At 39.4% G+C, this 24,046-nt stretch overlaps 1 protein-coding gene across 2 annotated transcripts in view; it reads left to right on the forward strand.

The window, feature by feature from the left end:
- The window catches only part of WDFY3 (WD repeat and FYVE domain containing 3), a 279,731-nt gene that overhangs the window by 79,006 nt on the left and 176,679 nt on the right, over positions 1 to 24,046 (forward strand). For both annotated transcript variants that reach the window (XM_081582148.1, XM_081582158.1), the window contains one exon: positions 12,246 to 12,456. In XM_081582148.1, the coding sequence (XP_081438274.1) occupies positions 12,277 to 12,456 (180 nt within the window). In that variant the 5' untranslated portion in view covers positions 12,246 to 12,276. The remainder of the gene's footprint in view (positions 1 to 12,245; positions 12,457 to 24,046) is intronic.

Here is a 24,046-nt window from a genome sequence, read left to right on the forward strand (position 1 = left end):
CTGCCTTTCTCTCACTGATTTGTAGCCCTTCTTTACATATTTTGGGTCTAATGCTTTTTTGTTATTTATAGGTGCATATATTTTGATCCCAATTTGTGGCTTGTATTTTCTATTAATCTTTCATGTACAGAAGTGTTTAATTTTGAAAAGAACATGTGTGTTTGGAACATGTGTGAACATGTATGTATTTTTTTTTAAAGATATTCTTCCTTACCCTGAAGTCAAAGATATTTTCCAACATTTTCTTCAGGTTAATGTTTTTAATTGTGTTGGTGGCAAAGACATGGTGAATATAAGGTCATGGTGAATATAAACTACTGAAAGCAGAGCTAGATGGCTGGAGCAGAGAAGGATTGAGGTGGGGTGGGGAGTGCTTTGAAAAATATTTCTTTGAATCAATGATCAAGTTGCTTCTGTAGAGTTAGGTTTAGATTATTTTGGAATTAAACACAGTCCTGAACTATTCATGATAGATTGCCAGGCAATAAAAAACATCTGAGTAGGTCATTTCAGGAGAAGCAAAGACCAGGTGGGAAAACCATCAAGGTTTGAAATTGCTGGCCTGTTCAGTTAATAGCAGTTAGGTGATGTGGTGTGAGCCAAGGCTGAGAGGAGGCATACTGCAGAAGACAGAGCTTTGGAATTGGATGGGTAACAGACTCTGAGGAGCCTTTTATACCTTGCAGAGGGTTTTGACTCTTGTTTCCTTGTAGGCAATTGTGTCACTTTTGTGGAAGGTTGTATACTGATCTGTTTGGAATTTTAGAAAAAATATAGCCACACCATGGAGGGGTTAAAAACTGGAATTGATACTCACACAGCACCTTGCACATAGTAGGCAGACACTTAAATTTCAACAATAGCATTGTTCTGAAACTGTTCAGAATTTTTTCCCCCGTTATCAGCTGCAGAGTCTTTGGTGCATCCTTTTGATTGTTAGTGGTAAATTTTCAGTCTTTTTGGAGGGATCTGATATTTAGTAATCTACAGAAGTTATATGGAGGAAGTTTGGAAACTAAGGCAAATGAGCAAGCTGGGCAATGGGGTAATTCCATTTTTGGTAAAGCATGTATTTGATGACACTGAGTTTTAGATGTAGCTTATAAAACGCCTTGAAAGCAGTCTGTAAAGAGGAATTTTTAAAAGTATTTTGAACATGTCAGCATAATTATGCAGACATAGCCTTCTAAGATAACTAATTGGTAGGGCAAAATTTATCTGAATATATAAATGTTGTTTTTGTAAAAATGAAAGTATAAGAATTGGCAGTTTAAACCCTCATGAACATTATTATTTTTGTTGTTAGCTGCATTTTATTACTTTTTCAAATTTGTGGTTTTACTAATATAATCCCACATCAGCTTCTGCACTTGTCATTTTTCTTTCATTGCCTTTAGGACACAGCATGTCTTCCAGCTCATTCAGTGATGATTTGGTATCAGTATTGGGGAGCTGCCTCTTTTGGATGTTCCTCATCCTCGGTTTGTTGTTGATGCCCCAATTCCCTGTGGAGGATTCGCTTATTGCCTTTTGTTTTGTCATCCTCTGCTTACCGACCAAACCTATTAGTAGTGAATTTTTTTTCTTCTTGTCTCTGCATTCACAGTCATAATTCTTACTTTCTAAATTTATAGCAGTTTCTTCTAATTATTTTTTTAAAAAAGCTCCCAACAGAACTGGTCAGATGGTAATGGTTTATTATTTTTTCTTTTTCTTTCCTGTTTTTGTTGGCCACGCTTAGTAGCATGTTGGGTCTTAACCAGGGATCGAACCTACACCGCCTGCAGGGGAAGCTCAGAATCTTAATCACTGGACTGCCAGGGAAGTCCCCTCAAGTAAAAATGGATTTTAAACAAACCATAAAGAACAAAGTGGTCTTCTAAGCCTTTTTGTTTTAGAATAAATAGATAAGGAATTTAGAGAAAATTCTCCTCTTTGGCCTATTTTAAATTATTTTGATTATTATTATTTTTGGTTTGAGCTGCCTCTAATTCATTCCTCATCTAAACTTTATTCATCACTTTTTACTTATTTGTTAATCATGTATTGCTTGTTTTGCCAGGCACCGTGTTAGACACGGAGGAAAGAAGTTGCATAGAGACATGATCTTTGCCTTCCAAAATCTTATATTAGTTGTCTGGTGTTGGAAAAAGGCAAAATAACAGTTACATAGCAAGGTGAGAAGTGCTATGATAAAGATATTCACAGTATTGTATGTATCTCTCTCATTAAACTGAGAGATTAGGGAATGCTTTCTAGACAAGGGACAGTTGAGCTGAGATTTGAAGGATGATTTAATGTAGAAGTACTAGAGGGGAAGGGCTCCGCACCCCCATCCCCACCCTAGGAGAAGGTGCAGGGTCTGTAAAGGCACAGCAGGGAGACCCGCAGGAGACAAAGTCTGGGTGGTATAAAGAGGGGGGTTGGGTCTAGGGGCCAGGTATTGAAGAGCCTGGAAAGCTGAACTTCCCCTTAAAGCTGTGGGAACTGCTGCTCCATTCATTTGTTCATTTCTAACTATTCTAAACCCTCAAGTAGTTGTTAAGGATTTGAGAGCATAGCCTGCTTTTAGGAAGTGCGTAATTTATTGAGAGATACTGCTAATTAAGCTGAAAGCAATGATCTTTATTTAAGCAGCTTGGTCACTTTTCAATTAAGAACAAATGGTTTTCAGTGTAATTTTTTTCTGGAATTTTTCAAGAACATCAGTGTTCATGAACTCTAAAGACTTTCTATACAATGAGAACTTGGACACATGAATTGTAAATTAAAAAAAAAATTTTCTGTGTACTATGTAATTTTTGTGAGGAATAATAAAGCTAGCATTTCTGGGATTCAGAATGTCTGCACATAAAATATAGTACTGCCATATACTCGGTGTGTATGTGTATATAAGTCTTTTTTAACGTTTACTTACCTATCACCTACTATGAACTGGGGATACAAAGTTAAATCATATTTGGTTCCTACCATTGAAGACATTATAAGTTAACGGGAGTAAATAACCACTAATTGGTCTACACTTGTCACAGTAGAATAGCACTAATAATAGCTGTTGCTTGCTGAACACTTGTGTTTTCTGGGTAGTACCTCGTTTGGTGAATTACACTACAACACTGCTCTGAGGTGGGTTCTGTTAGTTACTCTCTTCTCACACGTGAGGAATCTGATGCACAAGGATCGTGAACGACCTGCTGAAGTTAGACAACTAGCGAATGGTGCAGCTAGAATTTGAATCTTGGACAGCAAGCAGATCCAACCAGTTGATCCTAAAGGAAATCAACCCTGAATATCCATTAGAAGGACTAATGCTGAAGCTGAAGCTCTGATACTTTGGCCACCTGATGCGAAGAGCCGGCTCATTAGAAAAGACCCTGATGCTGAGAAATACTGAAGGCAAAAGGAGAAGGAGGCAGCAGAGGATGAGATGTTTAGATAGCATCACTGACTCAATGGACATGAATTTGAGCAAACTGCAAGAGATAGTGAAGGACAGGGGGGCCCGGTGTACTGCAGTCCATGGGGTCGCAAAGAATCGTACACGACTTAGTGACTGAACAACAAAAAGGATTTGAATCTAGGCGTTCAGTTGCAAAGCCTATGTAACCAGTATGCTATACTGTCTTTCTTAGTGATGAATATTTTATGCCAGACTATAATAACTAAAGAACCATAGTAGAATAAAGCAACAAATTCTGCTTGGAGGCTTGGGAAAGAAGGTAGGCTTCCCAGGTAGCTCAGTGGTAAAAGCATCTGCTTGCCAATGGAAGAGACACAGGAGACAAGGAGACTAGGGTTCGATTCTAGGTTGGGAAGATCCCCTCGAGCAGGAAATGGCAACCCACTCCAGTATTCTTGCCTGGAAAAGTCCATGGACAGAGGAGCCTGGCAGGCTACAGTCCATGGGGTGGCAGAGTCAGACATAACTGAGCACACACACACTCCCACTCTGAGAAAGTGACCTTAAAGCTTATCTGCTAGGAAAAGTGGAAGAGAGGCCATCCTTGGCCGAAAGAAGGTGACATACACATACACAGAGGGCTGAAGAAGCAGAATTTAGAGTGAAGCAGGTGCTTAGTGAAAGAGGAGTCTGGGAATATAAATGGGACCAGAGTGTTTAAGAATTGAGATATCAGATAAAGGTGCTTTGGTTTATTTTTAGACAATAGGAAATCAGCAGAGGTTGTAAATCAGAGAAGTGGTATGATACCTGGTTTGTTTTTCAGAGGAAAACTGAGAGCTATAGGGAAAATGAACTCCAGATAGGGATACCAGCTGTAGGGTAGATGGAGACTAATTCTATCCATCGTTTTGGAGAACCAGACTTTGTTGTTTTTTATTTTCTTCGTTCTTATGTTTTCAGTTTCATTGATTTGTCGCTGAAATTTATTTCTTTCCTTTTGCTTCCTTTAAGTTTAAATCGCTCTTATTTTTCTAGTTTCCTAAGGTAGAAGGTTAGGCTACTTTCACATCTTTATTCTCTTAAAATGGGCTTCCTACATGCTGCTAGTGGTAGAGAACCTGCCTGCCAAGGCTGGAGGCACGAGACACGGTTCAATCCTTGGGTCAGGAAGATCCTTTGGAGAAGGAAATGGCAACCCACTCCAGTATTCTTGCCTGGAGAATCCCAAGGACAGAGGAGCCTGGCAGGTACAATCCATGGGATCGTAAAAGAATTGGACACCAGTGAGTGACCGAGCACTTTCTCTTACATGATTTTAGTGCTTCAAATTTCCCTCCAAGAATGTCTTTCACTGCATTTTATGCGTTGTGATAAGTTATATTTTCGTTCATTTTAAAATGTCTTAAAATTTCTCCTGACACTTCCATGACTCATGTTATTTAGATGCATATTGTTTATTTTCTAGATATTTGGGACTTTTCCAGCTGTCTTTTGTTACTGATTTCTAGTTTAATTCCATTGTGATCTGAGAGCATATTTTGCATGATTTCTTTTCTTCTGAATTTGCTAAGGTGTGTTTACAGCCCAGTATGTGATCTGCCTTGGTGAATGTTCCATGTGAGTTGGAGAAGAATGTGCATTCTGCTGGTGTTGGATGGAATGTTTTGAGAATATCAACTCTAGTTCTAGTCAATTGATAGTACTGTTCAATAAACTATGTCTGTATTGATTTCCTGGACACTTGATCTCTCAGTTGTTGTATGAGACCTGTTGAAGTCTCCAACTCCAAAAGTGAATTTGTTGTTTTCTCCCTTCAGTTCTGTCCATGTTTGCCTCCTGTGGGATTTCCATGTTAGGCTTATACATGTTAAAGATTGTAAAGTCTTCTTAGAGAATTGACCCTTTTGTCAGTATGTAACTATCCCTGAAATTTTTCTTGTAAAGACTGCATTGTCTAAAATTAATATAGTTAACCCAGCTTTCTTTTAGCTGAAGTAACATGGTGTACCTTTCTCCATCTCTTTAGTTTCAATATATTGGTTATTTATTCAATATATTTGAAGCAGCTTTCTTGTGGACACCATAAAGTTGAGATAAGTTTTTTAATTTGCCTAACATTCTGTCTTTTAATTGGTGTGTTTAATCTAGTCACCTTTAGAGTGATTTTTGATACAGTAAGATTAATATGTCTTGTGTATAGCTTTCATATTTATTGCATTTGTTATTTGGTTCCTTCTGTCTTCTCTGGTTTTAACTGAGTATTTTACATGGTTTCTTTTTAACAGCTCTCTTTGTGTATCAATTAAACGTTAAAAAAAAGTTTTAGTGGTTGCCCTAGAGTGTACATTTTTTACTAATATTCATCTGCCTGCAAGCTTCCCTCATAGCTTAGTCAGTAAAGAATTTGCCTGCAGTGCAGGAGTCCTCCTGCAATGCAGGAGACACAGGTTCGATCCCTAGGTCGGGAAGAACCCCTGAGAAGGAGATGGCAGCCCACCCCAGTGTTCTTGCCTGGGAAATTCCATGGAGAGAGGAACCTAGCGGGCTACAGTCCATGGGGTTGCAAGAGTCAGACACGACTTAGCAACTAAACCACCATAGTATGGATATCTTACAAGAGTATTCCCAATTCTTATGACATCGCTGTTATTCATCTTACTGATTCATAAACTATAATGACCTCATGCCTTATTACTATTATTACTTTTAAAACAATCTTTTAGATCAGTTAAGGATAGTAAAAACTATATTTTTTTTACCATGATTTATTCCTTCTCTGATACCTTTCTCTTTATTACGTAAATAGAAACATACCCTGGAGATATTCCAGGCCACCTCAATGAAGCAAATATTGTAATAAAGTGTCACACCAATTTTTTGGTTCCCCAGTGCATATAATAGTTATATTTACACTATACTGTAGTCTGTGAGGTGTGCAATAACATGTCCAAAAAATGTACACACCTGAATTTAAAAATACTTTTTCCTAAAAGATGCTAACCATTGTCTGACAACACAGGGTTGCCACAAACCTTCACTTTGCAAAAAGTAATTCAATTTGTGAAGCATAATAAAGCATAGTATGCCTGTACAATTTTCCAATCTATATTAATTTTTTTCTCCCTGAACAACTTTTAATATTTCTGACATGGCATATCATGTCACAATACATATGACATTTTTTGATTGTCTGAGAAATTTTTTATTCTTCCTTCACTTTTGAGGGATAATTTCATTGGATATAGAATTCTGGACTGGTTGGTTTTTGTTCCAACACATTAAATATTTCCCTTCATTATCTTCTTGCTTGCACGTTTTGGATGAGAGGTCCACTCTAATGTTTGTCCTTGTTCTTTTAGGTAAGTTTTTCCCACTCACCCTCACCCTCTAACCTCGCTCCCTTTCAAGAGTGTCTCCTTGTCTTTGACCTTGTATGGTCTGACTTTGATCTGCCTAAATGTGATATTTGAGGTACTTAACCTTCCTTGATATTCTCTGAGTGTTCCGTATCTGTGATTTGGTGTCTGTCATTAATTTTGTAAAGTTCTTAGACATTATTAGTTTGAATATGCATGCCTCTGTTCCCTTTCTTCTCCTTCTAGAATCTTCTAATTGATTTATATTCAGGCTTACTAATTCTTTCAATGGCCTTATTTGGTCTACTGTTGGGCTCATCAAAGCATTCTTCGTAATTGTTATGGTGCTTTTGATTTGCTGTACTTCCCTTTGATTTTTTGTTTTTTTTTTTTTAGAGCACAGTTGGTAGTTGTAATGTGTGGAAGAGGGAGCAGTTTTGTAACCTGATGATTAAATCTCAGTGGGCTTGTAACTCTGGGCTGTGACCTTCACAAATATTTCTCCCAGGCTGTTTCTTCCTTTAACCCCCGTAGGTGAGACTGGAAGGCTAGGGGTGGTGGGACTGGGGGAGGAGGAGAGGAAGAGATACCCTTCCCTCAGGTGAGACAGGCTAAGATAGTCTTTGACCCTGGAAGGTAGGGCTTTCTTGTGGAGTTGCTCTGGGAACATTTCAGAGTGATTGCTCTTCCCCTCCTTCTGCCAGAGCCTGGAGGGCATCTTTCCCAGGTTATCTCCGAGAAGGAGTCTGGAGGGGTCCTAGAATTGCAGCCCAGGAAAGTTATGGGGAGGGCCTGAAGGCTGTGGCCCATTCATGATAGCCCACAGTTAACCCCTAGCAGTTCTTCACAGTTAAGGGCTCCAGGGACTTCTGTTCCATATAAGCATATTCCATCTGCAACTTTCCAGATTGACTTGTCTTCCGAGATTTCAGGGATTAGTTTGCTCTGTAGCCTCAGTTCCCTGAGGGCTCCAGGGAAAAATCCTTGGTTTCCAGTTTGTTCAGCTGTTTCTTCTGTAAGTACAAGAGTGATGACTTCTAAATCCTTTACATTTAGGTGTCGAAACCCTGAATTTTTCAAAATTTAAGTTCTTTTTTCCTCCTAACTTTGGAGAGCTAAACTATTCCATAATATAGATGTACCAGAAGTTGCCTATTCATCTACTAAAGGACTAGGCTATTTCTGATTTTTCGTTATAAACAATTATAAAATATATAATGCAATAAATCATTTTGTACTGTGAGTATTACTACAAGAGAGCTATTGTTGTTTATTCTTTTGCTCACCAGGCTCCTCTATCCATGGGATTTCCCAGGCAAGAATACTGAAGTGGCTTGCAGGGGGTCTTCCTGACTCAGGGTCTAACCTGTGTCTCCTGCATTGCAGACAGATTTTTTTTTTTACCACTGAGCCACCAGGGAAGCTCATGTTGGGTATTGGTCTTAAGTAATTGTATTTTTCCATATAAATAAGATGGCTGATCTTGTCATGTCTCATACTTGGGCCTAAACTCTGATATGGCTGTTCTTGAAAGGCAAAAACAGTGTTTCAGTAGGTAGAATTTTAAAATTCTAATTCAGGACGTTATTAATGGTTCTTTTTCAATGTATGGGTTTAGATTGCCAGGTTATATATAGTTTGTTGGGAGCCTGTCAGAATTTTGTCTTCTTTTTTCAAAAGTGTAGGAAGTTCTGCCTTCACAGTGCAAAAAAAAAAAAAAAATGATTTTTTTCCCTAGAAAGTTTAAGAAAAAAAACCTGTGGAATTATAATTCTTTAATGAAACTTTAAGATTTTCCTAAGTCCTGTGAGCTATTTATTTCTTCTCTTGTGAAATTAAGGAGTTACTCAGAAAAAACTCGGAGAAGGCAATGGCACCCCACTCCAGTACTCTTGCCTGGAAAATCCCATGGACAGAGGAGCCTGGTAGGCTGCAGTCCATGGGGTCGCTAAGAGTCAGACATGACTGAGCGACTTCACTTTCACTTTTCACTTTCATGCATTGGAGAAGGAAATGGCAACCCACTCCAGTGTTCTTGCCTGGAGAATCCCAGGGACAGGGGAGCCTAGTGGGCTGCCGTCTATGGGGTCGCACAGAGTCGGACACGACTGAAGCGACTTAGCAGCAGCAGCAGCAGCAGAAAAAACTCTTTTCAGTTTTTAGCTGAGCTACTCAAAGGCCATTAGTAACTTGTCAAATATATTTTTGCAAGTTGAAGCTATTTACTTTTTCTACCCTTCCATAATTAAAAAATGACAAACTGTTTAAAGGATTTAAACAGTTCTTCAAGCAATTCCAAAAGATTTTCAAGCATTAACACAGGAGATTAGAATAAAAAATACTGTCTGGGCTCATTGCAATAATTGTCTCATTGCTATTTAAATAACCCTCCGTTGGCAGCACACTTTTCTCTTGTGAAACGAAATAGAGTTTGCATTAGAAAACTAGTTCTTATGCACAATAATCTTTGTAAATATTTTGAAAATCCCTAATAACTAACCCCTAAATAATCATTTTATGATTTGTTCTCAATATTACTGTATTTTGCCTATCTCTTCTTTATTGCTTTATGAACCTCTTTTTGAGCATCGAAGAAATAAATTTTTCCTTAATTTTTTATTTATAGTTTTGTACATCTCTAATAAAGCATAGTACTATAAGGGCCTGCATTGTTTCCCTTCCTTTAGTTTTGCTTAAATAACTAAAATGTAAATGAAAAGGAATTAAATATTTCATGATCAAGCTGAAGGAAGAAATTTAAAAATTGTTGAACGTAATTAATGTGCTTAACACTTCATAGAAATGATGCTATTTTATGTACGCATTTCAGAAAGCCTATGAGGAAAGATTTCATAGGTCAGAGAAACCCAAGATTCAGGAGAATTAAGAATCTTTCACCTGAAGTTACCTATCTTACAGGAACGTGTGGGTACAGACTTGACCAAAAAGTACCCATTCTTCTCTGCTCTTTCACTGCTGAAGAGTACTTTAAACAAGATAGTTCTGTGTCTGAATTATACTTTAACTTACAAAACATTGAAGTGCAGACAAAGCTATGAGTCAGCAATCTAATATGATAGGCTTAAGTGTTTCTTGGTAAATTAGGAGAAAAGGAGGAATCTGATTTTTTTCCTCCATTACTGAGATTATCTGAGTAATCAAGAAATACCAGTAAATCCATTTAGCTGACTGAATTTGACAGAGATTAAATAACAGTGGTACAATAGCTTTATTACATCTAGCTGGTTTCTGTCTTTGTGTGATTATGTGTGTGTATTTACTGATATTTGATTACTGTATCTTCAGAAAAATAAAAAAGATTTCTTTTGCATCCTAATTGCCACTTGATGCAAAATAAATATTCTAGAGTCAGAGTTGCCAAAATTCTGTAATTTAAAATAGGCACATGAATACCAGCAAGCAGAAAGGGCTGGACCAGGAGGTCCGAGTCGTGGGTTCTCACTCAGTTCTTCTTCACTGTGCATTTTGAGCAAGTTGTTCTTGTCTTGGAGGGGTCTCGCTTAAAAGCAGAATTAATCCCCTCCTTGGTTCACTTGCTTAAGTTGGAATGAGGACCAAAGGAAATGCTCAGAAAGTACTTTAATGCTCTATAAATAAGGAATGATGCTTGACTTTTTAATGACATAGACACCTTTGAAAGCTGGAGATCTCTTAAAAATGTTTTTTGAAACATTAGAGGGTCATGAATCCCCTAAACCCTGTCCACACACTTTACATTATAAACTGCAGCTACAGGTTAAGGAAAAAGAACAGATCTATGCATAATCTGAAATGTTAGCTAATTTACACAAGTTGTATAATTCACTTCAGATTTTATTTTTGTTCTGGGGTTCTCCAGGATGAAAAATACCAGCACATAGTAGGCTGTTGGAATGTATTTGTTGAAATCTTTATAATTTACACTTGGAGAACTTACACATTTTTCCAAGAATGAAATATGTCGAGCAAGTTTGAACCAAACTGACTTTCACTTGTCATTTTGTAGTTCAGAGGGCCGCCTCGGCCCTGTGCCAGTGGTCTGAGCACTTTCCCCACGACTGGACAGCTTAGTGGTGCTGAGTGCTCCTTGCATAGAAGGCCCTTGGTGCAGACCAGCCTTGAGTAGAGTGTCTTCCTGCTCCTCACCTGTGGTGAGTCACAGGTGACCTCCTGGAGTAGTGCAGCTAGGCTGCATAAACATTTCCCCACAGCCAAATGTGGAATCCACTCAAAATTCTCAAGGACAAGCATGTTTAAGATACTAGTTCTTATGGCTTTAAAAAAATCAATAGATGTTTGGTAAATAAAGCAGTGATCTCTCCTTTCTTAAGAAATGCCATACTGGCTTATATGGGAAAATTACAAATTTCCAAGTTATCCCTGCTTTTCTACAAATTAAAAAGCAAATTGCCTTTTACCCAAGTTTGGTATATCCATAGTGTCCTACCAGCCCTCCTGGTTCCTTTTGTAAGATAATCCCGTTTTTTTTGGTCTGAAGTTAGCTGATAGCTGGCACAGTTCACAGTGGTTGAAAAGGCCTGATGGTGCTTTCGGAAAGCTTAGTGTTACTGATTCTGGTGTGTGTTCTAACCCAGTGGTTGGCTTATTTATTTATTAACTGCAGCTCTAGCCAGGGATACATTTTATATTGTGATTCGATACACATGAATGCACCCTTACCTAAAATAAATTTTATGAAATAATGATTGTTCTTTCTCCATGTATTCCAGTATATTCTATTTCATTAAAAATATTTTATTGAAGTATAATCGATTTGCAATATTACATTCTATTTCTTTTTTTAATTGATTGTCATAATCTGTTAAAGGCATTAACCTGACCTGGCAAAGGGTTTCAAGGTATAGTCTAAAGAAATAGTTTTAAGTTACATGTCAGTTTTCACTTATGATTTATAATATATTTCAAGGTATCATTTCATTTAATTTGCATGTTTCAAACTACCATGTAAACTCTTCAGTGAGTATCCCAAGTGTAATCCTTCATCTACAAAAATGTTAAATGATTAAAAATAGAAAGCTTTGTGGATTTGTTTGTTTTTTTCAGTTAATTTGGAGGGTGTGGATGAATTTTAAGTTCTTTTCATCTTTTTCCATATACTCAACTATTAAGCCATATATTAATTATAAAATTTATATCCCTTTATTTGTTGAACTTAATATGACTGCCTTAATTGGAAATGTTTATTGCTCATCCAGCAACAATTAATTTTTTACATTTAATGTTTTACAGTTTATCCAAACTGAGGCCAATTTGTAAAGAACATTGAGTGGCACCATTTGATACTTGTCATTTAGAGAGATTTATCAAAATTAGCTCTGCCTCTATTTTTTCTGTTTAAAAAGTAGAAAAATATTTTAGACAGAATTTTTTTGTTTTCCTGACTTTTTAAGAAGCTCTGCCATGCATGCTGGACTTGGTCAAGACGATAATATTTTGACGGTTTGTGTATGAACATCTCCCTGCAGGATTAGAAGAGTTTATCACCACTCAGCCAAGATGAACATGGTGAAGAGGATCATGGGGCGGCCGAGGCAGGAGGAATGCAGCCCACAAGACAACGCCCTAGGACTGATGCACCTCCGTCGGCTCTTCACAGAGCTGTGCCACCCTCCCCGGCACATGACCCAGAAGGAACAAGAAGAGAAGCTGTACATGATGCTGCCAGTGTTTAACAGGGTGAGTCCAGGCTGCCAAGCACCTGGCTTTAGGATGGGGTGGTACTGCAGGAATCTTGAGATTACAATAAGTCATGTTGTTGTTTTGAGTCGCTAAGTCATGTCCAACTCTTTGCAACACAATGGACTGCAGCATGCCTGGCTCCCCTGTCCTCCACTATCTCCACTGTCTCTCGGAGTTTGCTCAAACTCATGTCTGTTGAGTCAGTGATGCTATCTAACCATCTCATCCTCTGCTGCCCTCTCCTCTTCTTGCCTTCAATCTTTCCCAGCATCAAGGTCTTTTCCAGTGAGTCGGCTCTTCTCATCAGGTGGCCAAAGTATTGGAACTTCAGATTCAGCACCAGTCCTTCCAGTGAATGTTCAGGGTTGATTTCCTTTAGGATTGACTGGCTTGATTTCCTTGCAGCCCAAGGGACTCTCAAGAGTCTCCTCCAGCACCACAATTCGAAGGCATCAATTCTTTGAATTGACAATAAGTCACTCATAGGTAGGGAAATAAGTGATAGAATGAGTTCATTTTTGAGAAGCTTGAGGATGTCATTCCTTCCTTTCAGTTTGCTATAAGGCAATTCGATGTGAGATCTGGTCAGAATGAACTCCTTTTATTTCTAATAGATGAAGGGAAGATTGTGAGCATTTTGTAAAATGTTCCTCTAATGGTTGGTCCTCGGAAGAGAGATAGGTTGTAAATGACCACTTATGTTATTTCTGTTATCTTTTGAAGTGATGGTTTATGGCATCAAATGGTGCAGTTGCTGCAGTGCTTTGCATACTTTGAAGAGTCATCACAGTTTACTTTGTTTGGATTTTCTAGAAGAGATCTTGTGATAGGATAGTTAGTCAAAATAGAACTAATGTTTTAATGTGTTTTGCCTAGTTGATCACATGTAGCAGTATTAGTGGGGATTTTTGGAATAATTTAAAAGTTTTTATCAAAAATGTATATGAACATAGTTTAAAAAGTCAAGTACTTCCACAGGCTTATAGGGTCCTCTCCACTGCTAGTTGTTGCTGCCACCTTTAGCTCTTTCAGCTTTTGCATAGCATACTGTTACTGCTATTTCTTGATTATTCAGTTTTAATTGACTTCTTGTTGAGAAATAGAATAATTACCTTTTTTTTTTTACCTCTGCATCCCTCCAAACCATGCACACATACTTTGACTCATACATGCTACCCTCCTTCTTTTCTTTCCCATACAAGTATACCATTCGTTTAAGGAAGATTCAGTGTTTATCCTCTGTTGACCTTGGTGTAAATATTATTCATAGATGAACCTTATAACAAACCACCACTATTTTCCATTCTTGTTTTCCCCAGACTTTGTAACGTAACTGTCTCAACTTCTGCCTTTCCTCGGGTCTCTTTTTCTTCCCTATCTCCCTTTTATTCTCCTTTGATCTGTCTCTGTCCTTCTCATGTCTTTCTCTACTTCCCTCTCTGTTTCTGTCCCTTTCTCCCCATCTCTGCCTGTCTCTCCCTGTCTCTCTCTCTCCCCACCTCTCTCTCCTGTTTCTCTCTGTTCCTCTCTTGGCCTCTCCTGCCCCCCTTCTCCCCCCCTACTTCTTTCGTTTTTCCTGTGTCCGTGACTCACTGTCTCCCCTCAAAGTCTCACTGATCTCTTTATTGTTTGTTCTCTGTGTCTGTTAGTCTTTCTGTGTGAAATGTTCTAGATTCCTTTCCTCATTATTTTGAAATTTTATGGAGGCTTCGTGTGAATTTGCAAGCTTGTACTTTTTATTTTTGGGAAAATATTTTGAAATATTTCTTTGTTAATCTTCTTCCCTTTGTTTTATATGTTCCCCTTTTTTGCAACTGTATCAATCAAGTGTTAACTCTTTGGGATTCACTTTGTGCTATCATATTTTTAATTTCCTTGAACTCTTATTTTTTTTAAATTGTGCAATATCTCCTTATCCCTCGGAAAATATTAAAGCTTGTTCAAATTTTCTCATGCCTCTTTCATTGTTATTTGCTCCAAATTACTGTTTTTCTTTTTTTATATCACTTACTTTCATATTGGAGTAATCTTCAGATGTCTGATGATAATTGTCTATACATTGATATTTAAGAATGAGGTATTGAAACACTGATTGAAAAGTACGTGTGCAATGTTGAGACTTTTCCAGTGGTAGGATGATCTGGCTGGATAAAATGTGGAGACCCTTTAGCCTAGCATATGTTGATATTTCAGGAAAGTGTATATTTCAGTCTCCTGCCTGAAGCATGTATTTGTTGTTATTCAGTCGCTAAGTCATGTGCGACTCTTTTGTGACTTCATGGACTGCAGCACTTCAGTTTCCTCTGTCCTCTACTCTCTCCTGGAGTTTGCTCAAATTCATGAAATTTGAGTCAGTGATGCTATCTAACTATCTCATTCTTTGCCACCCACTTCTCCTTTTGCCTTCACTGTTTCCCAGTATCAGCATCTTTCCCAAAGAGTGGGCTCTTCTCATCGAGTGGCTGAAGTATTGGAGCTTCAGCTTTAGCATCAGTCCTTCCAATGAATATTCAAGGTTGATTTCTTTTAGGATTGACTGATTTGATTTCCTTACAGTGTATACCTGCTGGTGTTTCCTTAAAGCTAAATTGAAGAACAAGACTGATGTTTCATGTTCAGTAGATAGACTTTCACTTAGTCTGCAGTTTGCAGCTGTCAGTGTTCTTGGTTGTTCCTCTCTGGGGTTTAGACCCTCAGTTGTCTCCTGGACTTGGGAGGGGCTGTCACCTTTAGTTTCTCGGCTGTAAATAAGAATATCTACCTTGGTGTGAAGAATAAGTAAGAGAATATACTTAACACACTCAACAAATGTTTGTCCTAGGGAACTCTTGTGTCTATTATTGTTGTTATGGCATTAAAAATAAAGACATTACAAGATGAAGGAAAGATTATCAACTATTTATGCTGAAATAATATATTGAATATATGCTGAAATACATTCAGTGTATGTGTTATTCACACCAAACTAAAGGCTCATTTGACTGCAGAGAGGAGGCACAGACTCTACATATTCTGTGTTTTTATTTGTTTGCTTATCTCTTCATGCATTTTGTTACTGTGCATTACTGAGTCATTCTGTGAATATGTCTCAAACAAACAGAAATTGTGCTATACATTGTACTCTACATTGGAGTTCTGAGAGAAGATGTAGTCCAGTTTTGTGAGTTGGAAGTATCATGAGGAAGATAAACATGACATGTAATTCTGTTGGAGAAGAGATGAGTGCATAAACAGATAATGGAATAACAAAGAAATGTAGCATTCGAGACATAGGAGAGTCTTATGGCACCCCTGAAAGGAGAGTTACCTGAAAGTCTATGGGGGAATCAGGGCAGGGAAGTATCTTTTGAGAATGTGATGTGATTTTTGAATCCTAATAAGATAAACATTAGCCAGATTGGAACTGCTGCTGCTGCTGCTGCTGCTGCTGCTAAGTCGCTTCAGTCGTGTCCGACTCTGTGCGACCCCATAGAGGGCAGCCCACCAGGCTCCACCGTCCCTGGGATTCTCCAGGCAAGAATACTGGAGTGGGTTGCCATTTCCTTCTCCAGTGAATGAATGGGAAAAGTGAAAGTGAAGTCGCTCAGTCGTGACCGACTCTTAGCGACCCCATGGACTATAGCCTACGAGGCTTCTCCGTCCATGGGATTTTCCAGGCAAGAGTACTGGAGTGGGGTGCCATTGCCTTCTCCGAGATTGGAACTAACTGGGCTAAATTAACCAAGAAGGTAGTTAGAGTAAGAAGTTCAATCCTGAATCAAAGTAAATTCCACAAACATGCTGATGTGTGCGAGCATCTTATAAGCGGTCTAAGAAGTTGATTTTATATCAAGGAGGGGTAAAAAAATGAGATTGTCAAGATTGATAGGAGCTACATCAAGACAGGTTTTATGTCATATTAAGAGCTAATATTTTTTCTTGGAGGTATGCAGAGCCAATGAGGTATTCTCAGCAATAGAATAAGGAAGAAGAAGGGGCCAAAGTGAGGCTATCTCTTAGGTTTCTAATTTGAGAAACTGGGTGGATGTTTTTCCTAGTAGCTGAGAAAGAGAGGTATAGGGAATAGACTCAGTTTGGGGCATTGACTCCACACTGTCTGTGAGCTTCCCAGGTGGAGGTATTCAGTAGGCAGTTAGAAGCTCAGGTGAGGGGATGTGGCTAGATACTTACTTTGGGGACCGCTTCAGAGATGTGGTTGTTGGAACCCTAGGAGGGGACCCAACACTACTCATGCCTCCCTGTACGCCAGGAGCAGTAGGCTGAGGATGGACTGTGCAGAATATGAGCGTTTAATGAAAGAAGGGGGACCCATAAAGGATACAGCACAGGAACTGGTCAGTAGCAGTACAAACAGAATCAAGAGAGGGTGATTATGAAACTCAAGAGATAACAGTTGCGAGAAAAAGCATTCATCTCTGCACAATAGAGAGACCCAGCAAGATGGAGACTTAAACATGTGCTTGAGGTTTGCCAGTTGGAAAGTCTAGAAGGGCAGCATCAGAAAGCAGTATGTTGAGCAGTGACTGGGAGATGAGATGAGACAGTATGGATTCAGCTTGTGGAAATGTGAAAGAAAAGAGGATTGGAAGAGATCGATGGAGGTGACTCTGGCAATAGGGAATTTGTGTTTGTAAATTTCTAGAGTTTTGCTGAGTTGTTAGAAGTGGGAGAGATCCAGGCGTGACCATAAAGAGAAGGGAAGAAACAAGCACGGGGGAAATAAGATTTTTAAGAGACTGAGATTTAGTGAAGAGACTCAAATTACAGGTGGGTGAGTGAGCCTTGACCGTGATAAAAAATCTGCCTACAATGCAGGAGATGAGGGTTTATCCCTGGGTTGGGAAGATCCCCTGGAGGAGGAAATAGCAACCCACTCCAGTATTCTTCCCTAGGAAATCCCATGGACAGAGGAGCCTGGTGGGCTGCAGGCTACAAAAAGTCAGACATGACTTAACTACTGAGCACATACAAGTGAGCTTTGAACAAGAGAGACACCGTATGCTGTAGGAAAGCCTATAGTTTTGTTGGATGTGAACACAGATTTGCATTGATCACTGAAGAAGGCTTTCTTATCTCTCCTTGCTATTCTTTGGAACTCTGCATTCAAAGGTATATCTTTCCTTTTCTCCTTTGCTTTTCACTTCCCGTCTTGTCACAGCTATTTGTAAGGCCTCCTCAGACAGCCATTTTGCTTTTTTGCATTTCTTTTTCTTGGGGATAGTCTTGATTCCTGTCTCCCGTACAATGTCATGAACCTCCATCCATAGTTCATCAGGCATTCTGTCTTATCAGATCTAGTCCTTTAAATCTATTTCTCACTTCTACTGTATAGTCATAAGGGATTTGATTTAGGTCTTAACCTGAATGGTCTAGTGGTTTTCTCCACTTTCTTCAATTTCAGTCTGAATTTACAAAGATCTGTCTAGTCAACGCTATGGTTTTTCCAGTGGTCATGTATGGATGTGAGAGTTGGAGTATAAAGAAAGCTGAGTGCCAAAGAATTGATGCTTTTTAACTGTGGTGTTGGAGAAGACTCTTGAGAGTCCCTTGGACTGCAAGGAGATCCAACCAGTCCATCCTAAAGGAGATCAGTGCTGGGTGTTCATTGGAAGGACTGATGTTGAAGCTGAAACTCCAATACTTTGGCCACCTGATGCGAAGAGTTGACTCATTGGAAAAGACCCTGATGCTGGGAAAGATTGAGGGCAGGAGGAGAAGGGGATGACAGAGGATGAGATGGCTGGATGGCATCGCCAACTCGATGGACATGGGTTTGGGTGGACTCCGGGAGTTGGTGATGGACAGTGAAGTCTGACATCCTGCGGTTCATGGGGTCACAAAGAGTCAGACACGACTGAGAGACTGAACTGAACTGAACACAGATTTGTAGTGAAGGTGGTGGAAAGTTGAATAAGATTTTGTGCGATGACTTCTGTTTCCTATAGTTTTCAACAGAAGATGTCTGTTAAAACTCTGGAATTAGTAGGTCGAATAGGGGACGTTAGGAAATTGTGATAGTTTGGAATATTAATGAATGGGAATTGAGAAAGATAGTTGAAAAGGAACAACAGAAAACTTAGAGTATTTAGGGCCCAGTGAAGGTTGGATGGCATCACTGACTCGATGGACATGGGTTTGGGTAAACTCTGGGAGTTGGTGATGGACAGGGAGGCCTGGCGTGCTGCAATTCATGGGGTCGCGAAGAGTTGGACACGACTGAGCAACTGAACTGAACTGAACTGAAGGTTGGACATAATACATTCGTACTGGATATTACCCATGCAGATGTGTGATTTTTCTCATTCACTTACAAAGCAGCATGTGTGTGGAAGTAGAGAAGACAGATAGCTGTGTTTGCTCTTTTGGGGCTGAGCTTTTGCTGGGTTGATAAGCAGAAGGGCAGGAGTAGAGGGAGGGAGCATAGTAAGAGATCTAACTCACATATCACCCTTGAAACTGGGTGGGATGAAACAAGAGCAGAGTGTGATCATTCTTTTGCTCTCCGAGATAAAAGGCTGTGAGTGATGGAAAGAGATGATGATAGAGTAGGAACACAAGGAGAGGTGTGGAAAGGTTTAAATTTTAGATAGCCATTTTGAAAATGAGAGAACTGATTATAGAAAAGCTATTGTTTTAAAACCCTGTTGAGGTAACAGTCATTAATTTTTATTACAGCCAGTTCTGGGAAGTTTGCTTTATTTTAAATGCTTTTGTTTTTGTTTTGTATCAGTGTCAACAATGTACTTACTATTGGCTACCAAGGAGTCTGAGGTCGTTTCCTTCTCTCAGACTTACGAACATTGACAGGGTGATGATAATGTTATGAGTAGTTAGCACAATTGTTATTCTCAGCTGTTAACATAAATTTGTAAGTCATATCCTGGATGTATGTCCCATGTATTTCATCAGTTAAGCTTCCACAGTCAATTAAGTGAGTCTTAGACTAGAATAATCTAAATAACTTGACTTTTTTTTTTTTTAAGAAGATTGAGATTCTTTAGTGGTTATTCTTTATTGCTTAGACTGGTTGTCTTAGTTCTCTTAGGTTCTGCGCTGCCACAAGTCTCTATTCTTTCAAGCCAGAAGTTTTAGTTGGTTAATTAAAAGCAGATGTATATGTATGGGATTTCCCTGGTGGTCCAATGGCTAAGACTCGGAACTCTCAATGTAGGGCACCCCAGTTCGGTTTCTGGTTAGGGAACTGGATCGCATGTGCCACAGCTAACGCCTGGTGTGGTCAAATAAATTAAAAATAAATATTAAAAAAATTTAGGTCAAAAGCACATATATATGCACTGCCTTAAAGCTCTAATGCAGTGAGTGATTTAAATATAAAAGAGGTTCATTCAGCTCTTTTTTTTTCTTCTTTTTATTGTACTTCACTTGATTACATTTTTCACAAATTGAAGGTTTGTGGTAACCCTGCATCACCAGATGCTGCTTAGCATTTTTAGAAATTAATTTATTTTTTAATTGAAGTATAGATGATTTATAGTGCTGTTAATTTCAGGTGTATAGCTAATTCAGTTATATGTTTGTGTATGTGCATAGTCTTTCAGAGTCTTTTCCTTTACCAAATATAAATAGATAGAAAGTTATTTTTGTACCGTTGTCACCAATTTAAAATATATATATATATATATATAAGTTGTATTCTTATGTTCTATTGAGTTCATGGCTTATCATTTACAAACTAAAATTGTCCTTAGATATTATATCCATTAAATTTGGAAATCGATAACCATACTTATTTAATGTTCGGCCATTTGTACCTGAACACTCTCTACTAGTAAGAAACAGCTTGGATGAATGAATAGCTCAATAAGACTCCAGACTTCCTGCCATGATGGCCAAAAATGAACTGTGTTGTTGATTTTTGAGACTTTGCTGGATTCATGCTAAATGGCAAATAAACCATATTACAGTTAGGCACGGACATTTATCTGCAGAATCGTTTCCAAAGTGTGTTCCATAGTGTTATTTCAGTGTGTGATTTTGGCGTTTAAGAGACACACAGTTGAGAAGTGGCATGTGTTGAGTCCTTTTTCTGGGCCAGGACTCATGCTGGGTTCTTCAGCTGCCTCCTGGAGTCATCATCACAGTCCAGCAAAGACACTGCTGGCCTCCTCCTCCTCACAGATTCTCTCAAACGGAAGGATTATGGTGAAGTCTGAGAATAGCTGGGTAATATTTAATCAGCATTCCAGAGATAATTAACCTTTAGTCCCAAGAACAAAAGCATACAGAGAAAATATTTCATTTAAAATTATTAAAAAATGAATAGCCTTTTAGTCATCTAAAAATGAACTACCGTTGTTAATTACTTTGGTATATGTTATCAGACTTCATTGTGTATATTATAATCTTTACCCTGGATCTTCTTTTAGAAACTTCCCTTGTTTTTGAATTTGCTTCTGGATTATATTCAAGAAACATCTAAGTTGAATCCAGTGTCTGTTTCTTATCCCTCACAACTAACCTTTTCTGCCTGCGTTGCTGGAGACCTAGGTTCTATTTCTGGGTGATCTCCTGGAGAAGGGAATTGGCTACCCACTCCAGTAATCTTGCCTGGAGAATTCCATGGACAGAGGAGCCTGATGGGCTACAGTTCCTGAGGTCCGAAGAGATGAAAATGACTAGGCACGCAGATGCACAATAAAACTTTATTGAATAGCTTCATCCAGTAACAAATACATGCTGAGCCTCTGCTTTCCGCATTCCATTAGAAAACACCACATTTATTCTCCCCAAGTATACCAAAAATATTTAGTTGAGAAGCAGCTAGGAAATTTTCTGAAGTTTATTTAGATGGATGTTAAAAATGACCCTTCTAAAAACAAGTCAAACCATGGTAATTCCCTCTTAAGATGAACACTGTGTAAAGGTGTAGTGCTGGGGTTCCTGTGAAGTTAAATTAAGACAGCACAGTTCTGAGTGACTAAGAGCACAGCTTGGAATCAGACAGATCTAGTTTTGAATTCTCTTGCTACCACCTCCTGCTGTCTACCTTCTCTAACCCTTCATTTCCTTATCTGTAAAAGGGGAATAATGTGCAGGATTTAATGAGGTTTGAATGACATCATATATCAAGTATTTGAATAGTGCTATGCACACTGTAGGAGAAGGAAATGGCACCCCACTCCAGTACTCTTTTGCCTTGAAAATCTCATGGATGTAGGAGCCTGGTAGGCTTCAGTCCATGGGGTCGCTGAGTCGGACACGACTGAGCGACTTCACTTTCACTTTTCACTTTCATGCTTTGGAGAAGGAAATGGCAACCCACTCCAGTGTTCTTGCCTGGAAAATCCCAGGGACGGGGGAGCCTGGTGGACTGCCGTCTATGGGGTCGCACAGAGTCAGACACGACTGAAGCGACTTAGCAGCAGCAGCAGCAGCATGCACACTGTAAATGCTCATTTTATGATAATTACTGTTATTTTTATTAAATTTGCCTGAAGTTTTGTTCCTCAGTACTGTTGTTTTCATCTGGGTATGAATGTCTGTTCTATAGGACCATCCCTTTGAGGTGAATGTATTACCGACCAGTTCTCTCTCTCAGCTCTCTGCTTTGATAGATGAGGGAACTAAGAACAGGAAAATTTTGACCAGAGACCTTGAGGGCATAAAGAGAATTCCAACTGTGAGCTTCACTCTCTGTGGCACATAGGTACATGATTGAAGCATTGTCTGTTTCCCACTGTTTGTGGAAGGTGGTTAATATGTACCCAGTATTTTAAGATTTGATTGTTAAAGTCAGTCACCAAAAACTCGCTTTACTACTTGACACTTTCAGTATTATCGAAAGTGGCAGATGCATGTTTTAGTCCCTGAGCTTCTCCAGCTGCACCTTGCACCATTTCCTCTTCCATTTGAAACACCCCAGCTTCACCCCCTTTTGATCCATCAGTGCCCATTCTCTTACCCATGCTAAAGTGGTTTGCCATTCCCTTCTCCAGTGGACCATGCTTTGTCAGAACTCTCCACCATGACCCGTCCAACTTGGATGGCCCTACATGGCATGTCTCATAGTTTCATTGAGTTAGACAAAGCTGTCGTCCATGTGATCAGTTTGGTTAGTTTTCTGTGATTGTGGTTTTCATTCTGTCTGCCCTCTGAGGGATAAGGATAAGAGGCTTATGGAAGCTTCCTGATGGGAGAGACTGAGAGACACTGACTGGGGGAAACTGGGTCCTCTTCTGGTGGGCGGGGCCATGCTCAGTAAATCTTTAATCCAATTTTCTGTTGATAGGCGGGGCTGTGTTCCCTCCCTTTGGTTTGACCTGGGGCCAAACTATGGTGGAGGTAATAAAGATAATGGTGACCTCCTTCAAAAAGTCCCATCCCAACCCTGTAGCAGGCCACCACCGACCCACACCTCCTCTGGAGACTCCTGGACACTCAGGAGTCACTGCTCCTTTTCCTGGGTCCTGGTGCACACAAGATTTTGTTTGTACCTTTCAAGAGTCTGTTTCCCAAGTCCTGTGTAAGTTCTGGCAGCTCTATGGTGGGGGTAATGGTGACCTCCTCCAAGAGGGCTTATGCCATACCCTGGTCTGCTGCACCCAGAGCCCCTCAGAGCCCCTGCCCCTGCAGCAGGCCACTGACCCGTATCTCCAGAGGAGAAGTCAAGTGGGCCTTCAGAAGTATCACTACAAACAAAGCTAGTGGAGGTGATGGAATTCCAGTTGAGCTATTTAAAATCCTAAAAGATGATGCTGTGACAGTGCTGCACTCAATGTGCCAGCAAATTTGGAAAACTCAGCAGTGGCCACAGGACTGGAAAAGGTCAGTTTTCATTCCAATTCCAAAGAGAGGCAATGCCAAAGAATGTTCAAACTACCGCACAATTGCACTCATCTCCCACGCTAGTAAAGTAATGCTCCAAGCCAGGCTTTAACAGTACGTGAACTGTGAACTTCCAGATGTTCAAGCTGGATTTAGAAAAGGCAGAGGAAGCAGAGATCAAATTGCTAACATCTGCTGGATCATCAAAAAAGCAAGAGAGTTCCAGAAGAACATTTACTTCTGTTTTATTGACTATGCCAAAGCCTTTGACTGTGTGCATCACAACAAACTGTGGAAAGTTCTTAAAGAGATGGGAATACCAGTCCACCTTACCTGCCTCCTGAGAAATGTGTGTACAGGTCAAGAAGCAATAGTTAGAACTGGACATGGATCAACAGACTGATTCTAAATAGGGAAAGGAGTACGTCAAGGCTGTGTATTGTCACCCTGCTTATTTAACTTATATGCAGAGTACATCATGAGAAATGCTGGGCTGGATGAAGCACAATCTGGAATCAAGATTGCCAGGAGAAATATCGATAACCTCAGATATGCAGATGACACCACCCTTATGGCCGAAAATAAAGAAGAACTAAAGAGCCTCTTGATGAAAGTGAAAGATGAGAGTGAAAAAGTTGGCTTAAAACTCAACATTCAGAAAACTAAGATCATGGCATCTGGTCCCATCACTTCATGGCAAATAGACGGGGAAACAATGAGAACAGTGACAGACTATTTTTTGGGGCTCCAAAATCACTGCAGATGGTCACTGCAGCAATGAAATTAAAAGACACTTGCTCCT

Source organism: Giraffa tippelskirchi, chromosome 1 (assembly GCF_054371585.1).
Source record: "Giraffa tippelskirchi isolate mGirTip1 chromosome 1, T2T-mGirTip1v1.2.pri, whole genome shotgun sequence".
NCBI lineage: Eukaryota > Metazoa > Chordata > Mammalia > Artiodactyla > Giraffidae > Giraffa > Giraffa tippelskirchi.